General features: G+C 41.4%; 2 protein-coding genes across 5 annotated transcripts in view; both read right to left on the minus strand.

The window, feature by feature from the left end:
• On the minus strand, nt 1-19,293 carry IDH1 (isocitrate dehydrogenase 1 (NADP+), soluble). Of its 4 annotated transcripts, XM_011993913.1 has the most exons (11): nt 19,025-19,293; nt 18,433-18,553; nt 17,396-17,466; nt 14,951-15,088; nt 11,866-12,157; nt 8,513-8,618; nt 6,618-6,795; nt 5,521-5,672; nt 3,354-3,494; nt 2,553-2,715; nt 1-946 (listed from the first exon to the last, which is right to left on the minus strand). In XM_011993913.1, exons 4-11 carry the CDS (start codon nt 15,070-15,072, stop codon nt 856-858), a joined length of 1,245 nt encoding a protein of 414 aa, XP_011849303.1. In that variant the 5' UTR covers nt 15,073-15,088; nt 17,396-17,466; nt 18,433-18,553; nt 19,025-19,293; the 3' UTR covers nt 1-855. The 4 variants fall into 4 exon arrangements, with proteins under 4 accessions (XP_011849303.1, XP_011849302.1, XP_011849304.1 ...); XM_011993912.1 differs by lacking the exon at nt 19,025-19,293 and having other exon boundaries at nt 18,433-18,637; XM_011993914.1 differs by lacking the exons at nt 18,433-18,553; nt 19,025-19,293 and adding an exon at nt 17,834-17,949.
• Nucleotides 18,901-19,976, minus strand: part of LOC105549404 — an 11,246-nt gene continuing 10,170 nt past the window's right edge. Inside the window, 1 exon segment of the mRNA XM_011993921.1 lies at nt 18,901-19,081. Coding sequence (XP_011849311.1) covers nt 18,901-19,081 — 181 coding nt within the window.

Genomic DNA, 19,976 nt, shown 5'->3' on the forward strand with positions numbered 1-19,976 from the left:
AATAGTCATTAGCACTTAATTTTAATTAAAATCAACAGTTCAGGAGAAGATAAGGACCAGAATAGTGTTTAATATCAACTTCTGAGAAATCACATTTACAGAAAAGAAATAAAACAGGCCAGCAGAAGTCCAAAAAAGATGCAGCTTACATTATTGCACTTGGATGAAATATGCTATATTTAGAGTAGCATGATATTCAGGCCAGGCCAGGGGAGAAAGAGACAAATGGAGAGGACAAACCTCCAGGTAGTATTTATTCCGGATTCCAAACTCTCCTGTAGCCTAAACAATATTTAGTCTATTGGAAACATTCAGCAAGCTCTTTACAAAAATGACTGCAGTATCTTCAACACATTTGAGTTGCACTCATACTTTGTTCCAGTCATGTGCAAGTTTAACAGCTCTACCTCACAAAACGGGACATCTGTGACACCAGAACCTCCCTGTGCCCAAGGTCATGGACAGGAGGGGAAGGAAGTGAATTTCTACTTTATGCATATTTTAGGGAACAATACTGTGCTATCATTTACCCTTTTGAGCAATCTTGGTTTTGGTCATTTATAATTAGAACATGAGAAAAAGTGACAGTGAATACAAATCAGTACTAACCAAATCCTGAGGCTGGTACTAGAAAATAAAACAAAATTTTAAAAAAAGTCCCTTGCCACATTCACAAAGGTGGCAATAACTGTATATATAAGAAAAAGGCTGTAAACTTATAGAAAAGATAAACTCTGACTTCTAAACAAATTACAAAATTGATTTTGCCTTTATCCTTGAGTGTAATACAGAAAAATGTAAACCTATAGACCTAGGTACCAAAAGACACTTATCCTCCTCAGCCCAGTTATGAACTTAAAGTTTGGCCTGAGCTAGTTTGATCTTCAAGTTTTCTCCAAGTTTGTCCATGAACTCAAATGTATTCAAGTAGTCAGAACGTTGCACACTAATGGGGAGGAAGAAAAAGAAAATTTAGTTTGTCTCTGATATGGTAGCAGGTAGCGGTAAAGTCCTAGAAATGCTACTTAAAATAGTATTCTCTTTGTTTCTGGAAGAAAACACATTCATGTTAGTAAGCTACAAAATTTAGAGACAATGACTATGTTCAAGGTTCCTGGGGCTGACCCAGGCTCAGTACTCAGGCTCTCCAGGCAGCCTGCAGTAGAGACTCACCCACACATACTCAGTTAGGTTTCTTGCTATGTAGCTTTGGGGGTGAAATTATCACGGAGTTTCAGTTCAGACTAATGCTGCTGAAACCAAAATCATCCCACTTCTTCCTCATTCTTAAACATAACAAAACTTATTCAGGGCATAGCCAAACCTTTACCCACCTTCCCACAAACTGTTACATGTCCTTACAAAAGGATATAATGTTATTATTTCTATCAGTGTCTTAAGAAAACAAAAGACAGGCCAGGCCTGGTGGCTCATGCCTATAATCCCAGCACTTTGGGAGGCCAAGGTGGGCAGATCATGAGGTCAAGAGATGGAGACCATCCTGGCTAAAAGTGGAACCCCGTCTCTACTAAAAATACAAATAATAATAATAATGATAATAAAATAAAATAAAATTAGCTGGGCATGGTGACACACACCTGTAGTCCCAGCTACTTGGGAGGCTGAGGCAGGAGAATCGCTTGAACCCGGGAGGCGGAGGTTGCAGTGAGCTGAGATCACGCCACTGCACTCCAGCCTGTGCGGAGCGAGACTGTGTCTCAATAGAAAAGAAAAAAAAGGAAAAACGAAAGACAGTAGACTGGATAACATAATCCTGCTGACAGGTGCCTATTAAATAGGCTACAAAGGTATTCCACTGATAAGACCATTTCAAACACTGCAATCTTGCTGAAAATTTAAATTAAGAAACATGCAGTGATCAAGTATATCCCCATTATGGGGTATACTGATCCTACTTGGGACCTCTGTGGATGCACTGGTTGAGATATGGAGCCAATCCCCCCAGGATACTGGCTACCATGTTCTCAGAAAAATTCTCAGTAAACATATGGGCTGTCAAATATTTGCCTAAATATCGGTTACAGATACTTAAGGGACTATAAACAATTGCACACCTTAAACCTGTGCTGCTCACTTTTCTCATCGGTAAGTTAAAGAAAATAAAGGTGTAGAATAAAATAGCCTCTGAAGTACCTTTGTTTCTATTTGTCTATAATCTGCTTCTTAAGATTAAATAGAACCTTTTCATTCAATGATTGTCAACTAGATAGGATGTCAGCAAATTACAGCCCAGCACATGGTTTCGAGCATAAAAGTTTGATTGTTGTCACACCATTTGATTCTGTATTGTCTATGACTGCTTTTTTGCTACAATGGCAGAGGCAAAGTTGAGTAGTTGTGTAGTTGCAAAAAGACTGTATGTCCTACAAAGCCTAAAATGTTCACTATCTGACAATTTACAGATAATGTCTGCTGACTGCTGAACTAGATGATGAATAACAATTTATATATTTCCAGAAAGCACTGATGCTCTAAGCCCAATGAGGATAAGTGTTAATTTGACCACAGACGCTAGGGCATCTTATACTTACTTGGGTAAACCTTTAATGCAAGCGGCCAAGTCCTTGGTCATGAAGCCAGCCTCAATTGTCTCAATACAGACTTCTTCCAAAGCATTTGCAAAGAAGGCAAGTTCTTTATTGTTATCAAGCTTTGCTCTGTGGGCTAACCCTCTGGTCCAGGCAAAAATGGAAGCTAAAAGGGGGGAAAAAACCCAACACTCCCATCATCCCAGTTACAGAGGTTTCCAAATGTCTCATAGCTCCCAAAAACAGAATAGTTTTTTGTTTAGGTGACAGACTTCTTTAGATACTAACAACATGGGTCAGAAGTTTTAGGAAAGTTAGAAATATTTTACCAAACAGAAACTTTAAGAAAACACATTTTCATGGCATGGTACTAGTGCTTGAAACTTAAGGCATTTTCTGATTTGAAAAAGGTCACATTCTCTTCTATCTCTTGTCTATATTGGTCTCCTTTTTCCAGGCTGTAATCTCCTTTTAAAGTGCTATCTTTGAAACTGGTTGAAAGGATCTATCCCTGTGACTTTTAGATTTGTAGCCTTATGTGACATTTCACTGCACCACGGGTAAAGGAAAATGCTTGTTGATAATTCTTCTCTGTAACCTATGTTCTCCCACAAAACAGAAAAGCATGTATTTTATATTTTAAGAAGCATATTCAAATAGATCTTATTAGTAGAACAAATCAGCTACTTAGTGATGACTTTGCACACAAAACACTGAGAAGCCAAGGGAACACATCTGAGCTGCTTTGGAGATATCCTTTGGAGAGCACTCTCTGGTGAAAAATCAGTGTAAACACCATCTTACCAATGGGATTGGTGGACGTCTCCTGTCCCTTCTGGTACATGCGGTAGTGACGGGTTACAGTCCCGTGGGCAGCCTCTGCTTCTACTGTCTTGCCATCTGGACAAACCAGCACACTGGTCATCATGCCGAGAGAGCCATACCCTGTAAGTAGCGGAGCATGAAGCATTGGGTCCAACTGCATGAAGAGCACGGAGTCTCTCAGAAATGAGAGCATAAATGACTCTATCTTGATAGGTCTTAGTAAGCAAAGTAAACATGAGCACATGGAATCACCAATAATTCTGCCTTTCAGAAGGCAGGATCCCTGTTCCAGATGTCAGAGCCAATGGGTCTGGAAAGGCTGCATTTTCCCCTCACTTATCTCAGGGGTACCTACTCCCTGATGGAGGGTTCAGGGTCCAACTGCCTGCATTCCACTCTAGTTCTGTGGCTTTATAGCTACTGTGGCTCAGTTTTCTTATCTGTAAAATGGGAGTAATAACAGCACCTACTTCACTAGGTTGCTGTGGGATTAGATAAATATACATATATTCATAAATATATATGAAAACTATATATTTCTTAGAATAGTACTGGACACAGTGAGAGCTCAATCTATTACTGTTATTCTTATGTGCAATGCTCTGCTGTTCTGGGGAAATAAAGATGGATGAGAGCTGTCTCCTACCCTCAAGCTGCTCATACACTTGCTGGGACTGGGAAGAGAAGGCAGGTAAACACAGGATCGGTTGGATCCAAGAACATCCCAGTTGCCCTTCCTCGCTCTCTTTCATACCCTCAATACAACAATTCATTTCTGTAGTTTCTTATTGAAAGAACCACATTACAACTCTTATATCTATACAATTGATTTTCTTCTTTTCTCCATTTTTGCTACCTCCCAACATCACCTGTGAAGTTAATAATCAACCACGGAGTCATCACAAAGCAACACCACTCCTTCCTCTGTTGCATTCAGTACAAATGATTGTGAGAATGTAGAGAAACAGAAGCAGGGTAAGGAGAGAGTTGTGTAACTCATTTATCTGACATAAAAGTTATCTTTAACCAGGTTGATCTACTGATTTTCAAACTGAGAGGAGATGCTTAACACTGATAAGAGAAAGAAAAAGTAGAACTTCTTGGGAAAAACAAACATAATTAAAGTTAACAAACATTCATCTGGGGAGATTCAAGTTCACACAGCTACCATGGGCAACTGAAACTGAAGGGCAACTTGGCGCTGAGGAAACCAGGTGCTGTGTTTCTGTTGATTTGGCCCTTACCCCATGCATGAAACTTCTGGAATTTCTGTAAACAGTCCTGGGTTCTTTGCTCAATGTATTTGTGTATAAGCTAAGCAGTAAACAAAAACGCTTGTATTTTTTTGTTGTTGTTGAGACAAGAGTCCTGCTCTGTTGCCCAGGCTGTAGTATAGTGGCACGGTCTCAGCTCACTGCAACCTCCGCTTCCCAGGCTCAAGAAATTCTCATGCCTCTGCCTCCTGAGTGGTCCCAGCCACTGGAGGCATGTGACTGCACCTGGCTAATTTTGGTATTTTTTTTTTTTTAAAGTAGAGATTGGATTTTGCTATGTTGGCCGGGCTGGTCTCGAACTCCTGGCCTCAAGTGAACCACTGCCTTGGCCTCTCAAAGTGCTGGGATTACAGGCATGAGCCACTGTGCCCGGCCAAACACATTTGTTTTCTATTCTACCAGAATAGCAGCTGGCAGAGGGACATGAGTAGGTCCTGCTGCTAGACAAATGAGCTTTGCAGGCACCAAAGCTTGGTTATGACATGATCAGGCTCCTCACTTTATCCCTCCTTGCCTGAGTGCCCTGGTTTTTTACATTTTCACCAAAGGACAAAGAGGGCAGGGAAAGGGAGTGATTTTTCAGATCAGGTAGGCTTTAAAACTTCAAGTGGGGAAAAAGGTTACGAGAGAAACTGTGTTAACATCTAAGGCTGGAGCCAGGAGTGTCAATCCACTCATTTACTTCCCTTGTGGTCTTGAGTAAATCACTTCTCTAGTCTGAGCTTCATTTCCTTAGCTGTCAGATAAGACAGTGGACCTGGAGTTTTAACATTCCATGATTTTACAGCAAAGGACTACAAAACTCCCCTCCCCAAATTAGAGAACTACCCTGGAATGACCCAGTTCCCACAGGCCAGGCTCCACCTCCGTACCTTGGGCCACAGAGTCCGACTGCACGTCACCATCATAGTTTTTACAGGCCCAGATGAAGCCTCCCTCTGATTTCATAGCTTGGGCCACCATGTCATCGATGAGCCTATGCTCATACCAGATCTTTTGGGCTTCAAATTGGGACTTGTACTGCCTAGGAAACAAGAGAGAAAAGAGAATAATAATAAAATTGATTTTGTTACGGATATCATCTGTTTGTCCCAAAGAGAAGATAGGACACACAAGCAGCAGCATATATTTTAGTGGAAGCAGCAGAAACTCAGGAATCTGACAGATATTGGCTCAAATCCTAGCCCAATCATTTTCTAGCTGTAAAACTCAATTTGACCATCTGTAAGAACAATTTTACCCACCTTGCAGGGAAGCTGTGAGAATTGAGACAGTAGAGTATCCCAATGACTACCTCACTTTTCAGTTTTCATTATACTATAGATCAGATTCTTGAGATTCAGCTTATTTTAAAAATGTATTTTTGAAAAGGCTGTTCTACTGCTTGGTGTCATTCAGGAAACTAAAACATATTCCGGACAGATTCTGGGCTTGGTATAGATGGGCAGCAGTAGGAGGAATCAAAATGACTCAGGAACATTTTGGCCTGAACACCTGCACCTAAAGAGACTTATGCCAATCTTAAATATTAACACATGCTCACCTGCTGTGCTGTGGACGCCAGTGTTGTTATAAACTTAGACTTAAGCTCAAATGACTCCACTAAAACAGAGTTTTAAATTCTAACAATGGGCTTCAGAAAGCATGGAAATGGGTCTGACTTAGAAACTCCCACATGAAAAATTAGAACTTCCTATCACTAACAGGGTACTTTTATTTAAACATTAAAGAACCTGGCTCTGAAAAAAATTCTTGTGGGGCCCTTATTTGAGAACATGTTTATCTTCTAAAAGCAACTCTGAGTGGTTTTGTTTCACTCCTGCTAAACCTCAGCTTTGCCCTTATCTTTAAGAGACAGTGATGATTTTCACTCAATTTCCCCAGAATCATAGGGACAGGGAGATACATACTCTATATGACAAATGTCAGCTTGAGAATAAGGAAAATGTTAAAAAAGAACTATAGTTACTTGTCATATATCTCCTGAAAGATGTCTTTAAAACGCCCATCATATTTCTTCAGAATAGTGTTTTTGGTGCTCAGATACAAAGGCCAACCCTTAGACAGAGCCATTTGGAAGGAACTGTGTGCAAAATCTTCAATTGACTTATCTTGATTATACATCCCCATGGCAACACCACCACCCTCTGTAGAGGAGAAACCAATAAGAGGAAAAAAAGGGAGAAGAATAAATGTAGTGTAGTTGTAATAAGGGTAAAGTTACCTATCACAACCGAATGACCTACTTCTCAGCTCTCACATCTGAGACTAGACTTCAGAAGTCCCAGACAGGTTTCCAACCTGAATATTCTACAAATTTCTGAGGCATATAATGAGAGAAAAGCCAGTTCTAGATAAGGACATTCTAACTTGCTTTGGAAGTACAATAGAAATGAAAAAACATACAGTCTTTAAAATCCTGAAGATGCAGAAATACCAAAAACTGGTATGAAGCATAAATACATGTAAGAAAAGGCAAAGAATTTTGAAACTTCTTTTACATACTGATATGGTTTGGATATTTGTCCCTTCCAAATCTCATGTTGAAATGTGATTCCCAATGTTGGAGGTGGGGCCCGGTGGGAGGTGATTGGAACATGGGGTTGGATCTCTTATGCATGGCTTAGCACCATCCCCTTTGGTGATTATGTGAGTTCTTGCTCAGTTAATTCACTTGAAATTTGGTTGTTTAAAAGAGTCTGGGACCTCCCCCTTCTCTTTCTCTTGCTATGTGATACACCTATTGTCTGTTCGCCTTCTGCCAAGATTGGAAGCTTCCTGAGGCCCTCACCAGGAACAGGTGTTGAAACCAGGCTTGTACAGCCTGCAGAACCATGAGCCAATTAAACCTCTTTTCTTTATAACTTACGCAGCCTCAGGTACTTCTTTATAGCAACGCAAGAATGGACAAACACACCTACCTTTACAATTCCCAACATCTATTTTAAACTTTGGGGGTATACTCAATCCTCAGTTATTGAGAAAAACTTGCATTTCAAATACTGAATGAAAATTCTTATAATCTCTTGGAGGATACTGAACACTCCTCCTGTAGTTGGTAGAAATAAGTAGAAATAATTATGCTACATGTAATCACCGTCTTTTACAACTCTTATTGAACTCTGTTTAGATAGAACTTGAATCTATGCCAACGCTCAGGGTTAACTTGGGTTCAGGGTGAAAGGTGCTGAAGCCTGCAGAACCAGATTCCAATAAATGATATTATTTGGAAGAGGCAAGAAAAACAAAAGCTAGGTGAATGTTGGGGTTTTTTTTGTTTGTGTGAGTGCTTTCAACAACTTCAATAGCGAAGGAAAAGGGCCGACTAATTGTTTCAACAACTTGTGGGTGGGATTTACCATCAAAGGTAGCAGGGTAGCTGGGAAAGAAAAGGCAAAAAGCAAATGTTCCACTTTCACAGGATAAATACCCAGAAGGGCAAGAAGAAAACTTCAGCAAATATATAATGCAACCTCTTCCAGATACAAACCCTATCAGAGCAAAGGGCAGGATTATATGCCAGGTGATTTGAGAATATTAATATTTAATGTATACAATTCACGCACAACAGATTTCTGCCAACCTTCTCTCTGTGCTTTAAGATAAATGCGTAATTATCTCCTTGTCTTTGCCGAAAGGCATTTCCAATTAAGTGGCTAACTCTTTTGTGCCTTTAATCATGCCACAGGAAGGTATGGAAGCAAATTACTTTTTTATGTCAGGTTTCGGGTTTTGCAAAAACACTGTAGATTCAGATTATATTTTTAGGCAGCCACATAACTAACTTTAAAAAAGCAATAAAAATGTTATCTAAATCATTTGTTTAAAAAAAAAAGATGAAGCTTATGCTACAGTCATACATACCTTCAAAGTTATGTACCAGGTATGTCACCTTTTGGGTTCCGTCACTTGGTGTGTAGGTTATCTCTACTTTTCCAGGCCCAGGAACAACAAAATCAGTTGCTCTGTACTATGTAGGGGGGAAAAAGGGTATAAAGAAAAAAAAAATACCCTAGCAGGAATTATAAGGATCATATGCATACAATATAGACCTAGAAGATGCCTAGACAACTAAGGTAGTTTTTAAACTTTTTTTTTTTTTTTTTTTTTTTGTTAGGAGATGTGGATGAAGAGGTCTAGAAGTTCCCCCAAATCAATAAATATTTATTAGGTGCCTATATGATGTACAGGAAAGTTTTCTGAGCACTGATCTGGAGAGGACAGAGAATAACATAAGCCAGTTTCCTTTAGGAAGTTTACAACCCAATAAAGACATATACAAGTGAAAAGCAATATAAGAGCTTTCAAATGCCAAAAGAGAGTATAGACCCCCCCTAAAAGACTATAGGATGACAAAAGAAAAGAGGTGACCATGGCATGGAAGCCAGGGAAGTCTCCCTAGAGGGTGATGATAACAATACTAGTTGTAGTACTGAGGTAGCTAATGCTTTGTCCTTACTCTATGCCAGACGCTTTAAGTGCTTAACTTGTATCACCTCATTTGATTCTTACATCAGCCTTACAAGGAGGGAACTATGATATAGTACAAATACTGCATCCAGGGTCAAAGGACTTGAGGTCTGGTCCATCCTTAGGCCATCGGAGCTCGGTCTCTCATGGTATCATTGTTACTAGTGTTATAGGACTTGTTCATATGGAGCAATCAAATCATTCTGGGAGCAGCTACAATGGGATGATGATGGTTTTTGGAAAGGGCTGTTCAAGGACAGACACCTCCCTTATGGGCCTCAGCTACTGAGTGGAATAATATGCCTGGCATATACTAGACATCCAGAAGTCTTTGCTGCATTGTATCTTCTTCAATGACTTGAATCAGATACTTGCAGAGTTAGGTACCAGCAGGCGCTGGCCACATCTATATGTGTAGAGAAATACTAATAACAGGCTGGGCGTGGTGGCTCATGCCTGTAATCCCAGCACTTTTTGGAGGCCGAGGTGGGCGGATCACAAGCTCAGCAGATCGAGACCATCCTGGCTAACACGGTGAAACCCCGTCTCTACTAAAAATACAAAAAATTAGCCGGGCGTGGTGGCGGGCACCTGTAGTCCCAGCTACTAGGAGGCTGAGGCAGGAGAATGGCGTGAACCCAGGAGGCGGACCTTGCAGTGAGCTGAGATCGTGCCACTGCACTCGCCTGGGCAACAGAGCAAGACTCCATCTCGGAAAAAAAAAAAAAAAAGAGAAATACTAATAACAGTTGGTCAAAGAACAGCAAGTAACAATGAAGATTAAATACCTACTTTACACAGAACATTGTTGACATATAAAGTCTGTAAATTAAATATGAGTGGTAATTTATTACTATTTCTGAAAAGGGAGAAACTGAGGCACCAAAGCACCATAAATGCATTGTATAGGTTTATGTATATTTAAACAGTCTGTGAATCGACCTGAGGTTTGAAATTCTCTTTCTGGACTTAATAAGTACAATGGCCATTTTTACAAATAACTGATGCCAAAAACAAAACAAAACAAAACAAAAACAAAGGAAAGCCGGGTGTGGTGGCTCACGCCTGTAATCCCAGCACTTTGGGAGGCAAAGACGGGCAGATCACGAGGTCAGGAGTTTGAGACCAGCCTGACCAACATGGTGAAACCCCATCCCTACTAAAAACACAAAAATTAGCCAGGTGTGGTGGCAGGTGCCTGTAATCCCCAGCTACTCAGCAGGCTGAGGCAGGAGATTTGCTTAACCCAGGAGGCGGAGCTTGTAGTGAGCCAAGATCATGCCACTGTACTCCAGCCTGGGCGGCAGAGCGAGACTGTCTCAAAAACAAAACACAAAAAGGATACACACACAAAAAAGGCACGACTGAGCCCAAAAGAATCGAGGGTGATGTTTGCAAGATTAGCGAGTTTGCACCACTGCCATCTACCTTCCCTTGCCTGGGCCCCTGGGAGCTATTTCTGAAGGCTCTGGCCAGGACGAAAGGATAGTTTTAGCCACAGGGTGGAACAAAGTTAACTGATCCCTCAAGGACTAAACTGTTTACCCTCAACACACTGTTTTCAATGATGGCTACATTAAAACCTCCGGATTTCAACATCAGAGATTCCTGTTTTTAAGGTCCTTTTAAGACATAAACTACTTTCTGTGAAAGTCTGAAACCTCAGTTTCAACACTGAACTTTGATTTTGTTTACTTGGCAGTTTTTTGCTTAATTTGGCAACAAGCCTACTGGTACAGAAGTAAAGAAGCAATACTGTTTTTCCAAGCAGGCAGGAATGCTTTAGTAAGGCTGCTTTCAACTACCGAGTCAGTTTTTTTTTTTTTTTTCTTTTTCTTTTTTGAGACAGGGTCTTGCTCTGTTGTGCAGGCAGTGGTGTGATCATAGCTCATAGCTGTAACCTTGAACTCCTGGGCTTAAGGGATCCTCAGGCCTCAGCCTCCCAAATAGCTGGGACTATAGGCACATGCCACTCCACTCAGCTTTGCCTACTCACTTTAAATATGAATCAACAATAAAACTGGCTCTTCCATGAGCAATTGATGTAATTATTGAAATACTTTTCATTTTTGTAGAGACAGGGTTCTGCTATTCAGGCTAGTCTCAAACTCCTGGCCTCAAGCAGTCCTTCCAACTTGGCCTTCAAAGTGCTAGGATTACAGATGTGAACGATGGTACCCAGCCAGTTTTTTCTTTTATGCATGATGGGATCATGTTTAATACAATCTTTGGTGGTTCTCAAGTTTGCGTATTAGATTCACCTAGGGAGCTTTAAAATGGCTAAACCCCATGGAATTCAGATTTCAATTTGTGTAGGGTGGTACTCAACATTGGAACTAAAACAAAGAAACAAATCAAGCAAAGCAAAACAAAACCACCAAAAAAACTTGTAGGAGGATCCTATTGTGCAGCCAGTGTTGAAAACCACAGATCTGGTTGAACCATATGAAATTACAAACATAAAAATGGCAATATCCTATGGTATAACTGAATAAAAGGATAAAGGAAAAAAAAAACAGCATGTTTGAAAAAATGTGTTGAGATGGATGCCTATTTGTAAGTTTATTTGTATTTGCCTTTAGCTAAATGTGTGTAAATATACAGTTATACATATATGCATTGATCAATTTTGTACTTTGCTTAATGGGTGTAGATACCAAAAGATAAGAATAAAACACATATAAGTTGGAAAGTCTGGGCCATGAAAAAAGAACATGGAAAATCAAATTATTGCCAACATAACTTACTTGATCCCCGTAAGCATGACGACCTATGATGATAGGTTTTACCCATCCACTCACAAGCCGGGGGATATTTTTGCAGATAATGGCTTCTCTGAAGACCGTGCCACCCAGAATATTTCGTATGGTGCCATTTGGTGATTTCCACATTTGTTTCAACTTGAACTCCTCAACCCTCTTCTCATCAGGAGTGATAGTGGCACATTTGACGCCAACATTATACTTCTTTATAGCTTCTGCAGCATCCTTGGTGACCTGGTCGTTGGTGGCATCACGATTCTCTATGCCTAAATCATAGCTAGAAAGAGAAAAATTAGAAGCAAAATTTTTCAGACAAACGGATAGTTGTAACCTATAACTACAGTGATGGCATATAGAGCTCATTATGAGAAAGTGAAGGCTCCAAGTATACCAAAATCTGCCAAGTTTTAGCATTAGCACACCCTAAACACAGAACATGGGTGCCAACTAAAAAGAGAACTAAGAGAGGCTAGACTGCCGGGCCGCCCCTCCTCTTGTAATGGGAAGCTGTCTATCAGGAAACTGAATGGAAACCATCAAACTCTGCCCTTTGCCTCCTGTTTTTCAACAGATAGAGGAAATAACGGCCGGGTTTCTCTCCATATAATTAGTATAATTAAGTGTAAGCCTAAGAGCCACCTTTTTCCCTTAGTAAATATTGTTCTTTAAAAATAAAAGGGGGTGGGAGGGCTTAAAGGATTTTTTGTATTTTGACATTAAAGTGGTAGGAGGTAAAGATGTGACAGTTGATGCCAAAAATGCTAATGGCTCCTTCATTAATGCCAGTCATAAAATTAGCCTTTCCCTAATTATTATTATTATTATTTTTGAGACGAGTCTTGTTTTGTTGCCCAGGTTGGAGTGCAGTGGCATGATCTCGGCTCACTCAACCTCTGCCTCCTGGGTTCAAGTGATTCTCCCGCCTCAGCCTCCCAAGCCGCTGGGACTACAGGCATGCGCCACCATGCCCGGCTAATTCTTTCTCTAATTCTTGAGCAAGTGCTTGTTCTGGAAACAAGCCTACAGTTTATTGGGTAAGTAATGGAATCATCATGGTTTTGTGTATACCAGAGAGTTACAGCTTAATATACACCAACACTAAGATTGCAGGTCATTCAGAGTTGAAAGAATGTTGGGTTGTCCAGGGAACATAGAAAATGACTGCAAAGCTTTATTTGAAGCATGTAACAGTTTGTTAAAAAGCAAGAAAACAAAATAATGTAACAATGTATTCTGTTCTCCAAGGATTTAAAGAAAAGTTTTTCAGCTCTTAAAACTTGCTGAACTATTATGCCTCTAGATTTCTTTTTGGTTCCTTTATTTTCCTTTCTTAGATCTCCTACCCAACTCATGATGCAAACAAAGAGATAGTAATCTTGACTTATTTCCAGATAAAAATAATTCCCAGCTGCTTCGACTTTAGATAAATCATATAAATCTAGTGAAGTCATGTCCTTTGTTATCTTCTTGCACAGGAAATGCTGATCCAATCCCAACTCTAACAGGAGGTATGATCAGTAATTTTCAAGTTCCTGGGAACCATTTCTCATGAGGAGAATCTACCAGCAAATTAGTAGATTTTTTGCTTGTCTTCTTAACATTTCTAACAAGATAAGAAAGGAAGGAACAAATTACCGGGACCACTGTCCAGCCTACATAAAACAAACTATCTGCTCCATTCTCCTCAAAAAGAACCAGTCAGTGATAATCATAGCAATTTTGGAAAAATTTAAAACTTGTTTGAGCCTCCAAAAATTATCTAGTCTGCAGCCACCAACTTTTTTCCTCCTAGTCATAGTGCCTCCCCTTTAAAACTCCTCATGATTCTACACTAAAGAGCCTCAAAGCATCTTTGCAGCCATTATAAGGACAAGAACCCTGCCAGTTCACCTACTGTCATGTAAAGTCCTGAAACAGGAGTTCCTAAAATGCTGTTTTTTTAACCTAGTTGGAAGATATTTTTATGCCTAATTTCTTATATGTTTGGTTGACTTCTGCAAGCATTTATATCTTATGATTTCAATATAGACATCAGCAGCTTAGGATTAGAATAATTAAAAAGTATGTTTAATGACATTATGTGAATTAAATGTCTCCACTCAATCAGGTCCTTAGGACAAATTTTGATGGCTAATTCTGGGCTGAGGCAAACACACTTAGAGTTGCCAATAGTTTGGCTGAAATGTGTTGCTCAATATTTTACTATGCCAGTCTTCAGCCACTTTACCCTTTAAAAAATTCTATCTCTACCTAAAGATACAAAGAATAGAAGCAAGTTTATAAAAAGCACAGCGAAAAAATGAGAGAATTACACAGACGTTTGCATCTGTCCCCAAGCACTTTACACGCAGGGCAAAGAGACATAGGATTTAAGGGAACTTTTGCTGGAAAGGAGGGGTTCAATTAAGTAACTTCATGAATTCTTTCTGCACTACAATTATATGAAAAGGGCAAAAGGTGAGGAATGAAAAGGAAACAGGTCCATTGACTAAGCAGAGTGATAGAAAACTGAGTTTGAAATGACAAAACTGTGTTAACTGCATTCAGTTTACTGTTTCTTACATCCTCTCTTATTTCCCTTTTCTCAATACATTGTACTACTTACTCTTAGCCACTGCTTTGTTACAAATAAAACCTTCACAGGAAACAGAAGGTTAGAAGAATCTGAAAATCATTCTTTCCCTTATAATTCTTGACTTTTAGATGATAAATCAAGTTTTTCTAGCAGTATGTTAAAATTAAAATAGAAGATTCATCTGAATATATTTAGGCTTAAAACAAACTTTATTCACAAAACACAGCTATATCTATATAAAAAAAGCTAACTTCACCTCAAAATAATTCAGATTACGTTCTTTTTTTTTTTTTTTTCCTGTTTCTCCTTCCTTTTTGTTTTTCTTTTTTTTAAAGTGATGGGGTCTCACTCTGTTGCCCAGGTTGGACTTGAATTCCTGGCCTTGAGGGATCCTCTTGCCTCTCCCTTCTAAGTAGCTGCGACTTCAGGTGTGTACCACTATGCCCAGCCAATTATACTTTCTGAGTTTGCTACACGGAGGGGTAAGTCATTTACCTATGTAGATCCAATTCCACATAGGGAAAAATGAGTTTCTCTTTAATCAATTCCCAAATGATTCGTGTCATTTCGTCTCCTTGCAGCTCTACCACAGAACCGCCACTGATTTTTTTGGACATTTTGACTTCAATAAACCTAAAAAGAAAAAAAAATACATGCCTTGTCATTTATTTCATTATAATTGGGAAAGTAAATATATAAACAACGTGGTGACTACTAAAAGAACAATTCATGCAATTCAATTTATGCGCAGTTGAGGTAACAGCAATTCTATTTACCATTAGAATTGAGTATCTTCTCTGTACAAAGTATTGTGTTATGTTTCACATGTAGTTTCTGAGCTAGCCCTCATAACAATCCTAAAAAACGGACATCATTTTCCCATTTTACTTTGTTAAAGGAAAAAGAGCTTTCTCAAGGCCACCTAGCTGGAGCGTGGGAGAGCCTGACTCTATAACATGGCCTTCATAATGCAATCATTATTCTCAACTACTGGTTTGTCTTATGAAATGAGATTATTTCCACAATCTCATGTTTATCAAACACTTCAGTCCAGCTCATCATTTTACTGGGCTCTCAAGATGAGCAGAGTGGTGAGTGCTAGTATTTCACCTCTTTTAAGAGGCTGTTTTTGTTATTTAATAAAAATAACTAGCCATGAGGAGATTCAACTGGTTCTTGTGACCCATATTTAGGGAAACTTTAAGTCTAAAGGCGAGATGAAGAATTCCCCGGGGGAACTGTTTTCCTAGAGATAACTCAGACATTCGAGATGTGGGGCTAAATACAACAAAGTGATTTCTCAATTAGAAGAATCTCTATACAGTAGGGCCACTGCCCAGGACCAAAGCATGTCCCTGTCATCTTCTTCTGGCTGTTCACAGGAAAGGGTAAGCTGCTAGTGAGTGGGACAGGACAATCTGTGCATTGTCCTAGGAAGACAGCACTTTAAGGATAGGGTGGTAGCATATACAAATCAATCTGATTCTCAGAAAGTGCAAGGGTGGACCCTTTGGAAAAAATGAAACTGTGAGGCTTCAATGAAGACCATGTCCCAGCTTGTCCCTAGAGGCAGAAGAAGCCCTGAGCCTGCTAAAAGTTATCTACTCCTTCTAATGATGCTCTAATGGAAACTCTTTTTTAATCCAACAACACAGCTACAGATTGCTTTTATTCGCTTAAGGACTAAAAAAGTCAAGAGAATTGACTTAAAAAATTTATTAGATAAGAGGCCTAAAATAATCTTTCTTTAAAAATTGAGCTAAAGTAATTTGGTCTTTAAATAAAAATATAATGATTAGTAGACAGTAAGCTTCAGTTTCTCGACAAGCCTGGATGTATTTCCAATCCCCAGGCCCATTTTCACTTTCCAAATTTGCAATTCTAGAATTTTTCTTACTAGTGTTTAGGAGATTCCTTTGGGGAACCTTCTGGAACTGAACTAGACTAAAAAAAATGAACAGAATGGTGTGGATGAGCCAATTACTTCCCATCTGTAATGTCAAGTATAATTTGTAGTACAGCTGAAAGCACATGATTCAGTTCATGTTTGATTCCACTGTCACACTCATCCTTATTTTAAAACAAAGCAAAAAAGGAGGCAGTGAACTTATCTGGTTCCTGATACTACACTTCCATGGCCATGCCCCTATATAGTATGATGCAACGGTCATGACATGGCAATTTATCATTGATGGCAAATACAGTTAATAAAGGTCAAATATTGTACCTAAAATGAAAAGACTGATATCTTTTTAGTTCACTATTTCCTTCTCAGTTAAAGCAACTGTATTCTCTACAATAATCTTTCTTTATCTCATCATGCATACCTCAAACGCTTCAGGTTTTCCTCACATTACTTAGCCATGAAATTTTTACCATCTTTTAACTAAAACAGTGAAGCTTTTTTGTTACTACCACATAGAACATAATTGTATTTCTTCTGGATCTGATTTCTGTGGGATGGGCTTGAGGCCCCACTGGACTGACCACCTTTGTTGCCCCTCAAGATTTTGTCTCCACCCCAACCCCAACTTCAGAAGGAAGGGCTGTTCGAAGACCAACAGGCACCAGCTCATTTACTCTTAAAGTAGCTGAATCCTATCTCCTAACATACTTGTGCAATTCCAGAAGATAAACCTGGAATAACAATACAGAATAGTTTAACGAAAAAAAGAGCCATTTAATGTTATTTTCATCAACCTCAAATTTTTGGCCAGATTGTTTTTTGCCGAGTTCATGAACTACAATAATTTCTGGGCAAAAATGTTCTCTTGCAGAGAAGGCACTGGATTAAAAGAAACAAGGAAGCTGTTGGAATTCGTTGGAAATATGCCTCACTCACTCCGTTGCAGTGCCTCGGCCTGCCCCCAAGACCAGTTAAACACTGTACTGCCACATCAAAGAAAGCACAGAAGAAGGGAGGAAATTGCTAATTCTTACCTTGACAGTGAATGAATTTATCACCCCAATTCCTCCCAGTCTTGCAGACTCAACTGAATGTAGTTTATCTCCTAAAACAAAATGAGGAATAGAAAGTGTTAACATACAGAACACTCACAGGAGAATTTAGCTGTTTTTAATACCTGCCAGACAGCCCAGTTTATCTGGTTTCAAGTACAGTGGTGAGTGTATTTGGAGGCACAAAGGCCAGTTTTAGGCCCCGCAGGCACTTCCCAAATAAAGGTCACGGGAGCACAATTATCTCTGCGTGTCCCCGCTTCGCTGCCCGTCAGCAGGTCTTGGGGTTTGCACGTCCTTGCTCTTGGCCTGCACCCGTCCTTATGGCCGTTGTGCAAGAGGGCTGCAACCACGGCTGGATCGGTACCTCCTTCCAGGTCTCCACGCCTGCCCCTCCCCTCCTCTCGCTGGTGCTGGGACCTTTTAAACTCCACGCACCCGGAACTGGCGGGGGTGTTTTCCCAGCCCACTCTGGCCCCGTGTGGCCTAGCGACCCCTCGGAAGGCCGCTGGAGCTCCGCCCCCTCCACGCCCCCTGGCGGGCGCGAGGGATCAGCCTCAGGGCTATTCCCCGCCGCCTGAGTTCCCTGCAGACGCCCGTCTTCGGCTTAACAGCCGCCTTTGCATCCAGCCCGCAGCTGCTGCACATTTTCTTCCTCCTACACTCCAGGCTTAGTCTTCTACATGCATTCTTGCAACCTCCACCCCTCGATTTTCCAACTTAAGTGCAGACATGATTTTCCCCTTGTCATTGCATCCAACTTCCCCACCGCCCAATTTCTCCCTCCCATGCCCAAAAGCAGGCCTTCTGCATATCCAAGCATCCAGCATCCCCTCCTACCCCTTTTTCTTTTCCCATTCTCATTACCTGGATTTGTTCCCTTCTTTGCCAGCAGGCCTCGACTCCCTCCACACCCAAGATCTGCGCTTTCTTCCTTTACCCGATTCCTGCCTTCTGGGGAATTAGAACCACCCCACCACAGCCAGGGACCGGGGCCGCCCCTCGGAGCCAGAGGTTACCTGCCAGGATGCTATGCTGGCGAGGAGTTGGGGCGCCACAGCCGCTCACAAGCTCAGACTCACAAACACAGCCTGGCAATCCCAAACCGGATTCCCAGTGCCTCGGCTTCTGAAGTAGACTCTGCAGAAACCCGGGACCATAGGGCGGGTCCAAGCTTTTCCCCTTCCCGGCTTTGTCCCCTCCCAGGCCCCGCCTCCTCAGCCCACCTCCCCCAGCCCCGCCTTCGACACGCCTCCAATCACCAAGAGTCAATTCCCGTGGGGTGGGCGGAGTCCGCGAGAGGGGCGTGGCCACAGCCAGGGATAGAGACTCCATGGTGCCACTTTCCCGGTGATCCTGTTGGGGGAAGGGGTTTCCGCGCCGCAGTGATTCAGTCCCCAATTCCGACAGCGGAGAGACTCGAATGCCACCTGCAGGCCGGGGAGCGGGGCGCGCTGGGGCTGCACCACCCAGAACTTTGTAACAATCTAGAGCACCACGGAATGAGTTTCCAGGTCGGCATTGAAGTTAACCGGACAGGGCGCCCTGGGCGGTGGCAGCTCGGCCGGCCCGCTGCCTGGCGCGCCCCTGAGGGGCGGTAATGGAACGTGCCTTTGGCTGAAAAAAGAGTGCCCCCAGCCAGCGCGGGGTCGCCTAGGGGATTCGGCGCTGCCGAATGCAAAGGATGGAACAGTTACACAAGCAGGTCCTGCCACCACGTATGTCTCGGTCTGTAGAAACTCCATTGATTGTTTGCGTTAGAAGATAATGAATGGTATTCTTATTATTTTCTGTTTTAAGACAGGGTCTTGCTCTGTTGCCCTGGATGGAATGCAGTGGAGCGATCACCGCTCACTGCAGCCTAGACTTCCTGGACTCAAGAGATCATCCCACCTCAGCCTTCCGAGTAGCTGGGATTACAGGTGCACACAACCACACTTAGCTAATTCTTCTTTATTTCTTTTCTTTTCTTTTTCCTTTGGTAGAGACGGGGTTTCACCATGTTGCCCGGGCTGGTCTCGAACTCCTGGGCTCAAGTGATCGGCCCTCCTCGGCCTCCCAAAGTCCTGGGATTACAAGCGTGGGCCACCATGCTCAGTCGAGGGGGATTATCTGTGATCCAATGAAGCTGGACTAGAGATGTGAAGCCTTAAAAAACGGTGGATTAAAAAAAGAATTCTGGTCTCCTCCAGAGATTGTATCTTGTGTGTTCATTGTTCTCAAAAACATGAAAATAAATAGTGTTTTATATTGTGATCTGTAGGATAATAGCATGCTTTTATATTGCTGCCCAGAATTTAATGCTGCAATATTTATTTATTTATTTGTGAGACAGAGTCTTGCTCTGTCACCCAGGCTGGAGTGTGGTGGCGCAGTCTCGGCTCACTGCAACTCTGCCTCCTGGGTTCAAGTGATTCTCCCGTTTCAGCTTCCCAAGTAACTGGGACTACAGGTGTGCCACCATGCTAAGCTAATTTTTGTATTTAGTAGAGATGGGGTTTCACCATGTTGGCCAGGTTGGTCTCGAACTCCTGACCTCAAGTGATCCGCCTGCCTCGGCCTC

Source organism: Mandrillus leucophaeus, unplaced genomic scaffold (assembly GCF_000951045.1).
Source record: "Mandrillus leucophaeus isolate KB7577 unplaced genomic scaffold, Mleu.le_1.0 Scaffold436, whole genome shotgun sequence".
Taxonomy (NCBI): Eukaryota; Metazoa; Chordata; class Mammalia; order Primates; family Cercopithecidae; genus Mandrillus; species Mandrillus leucophaeus.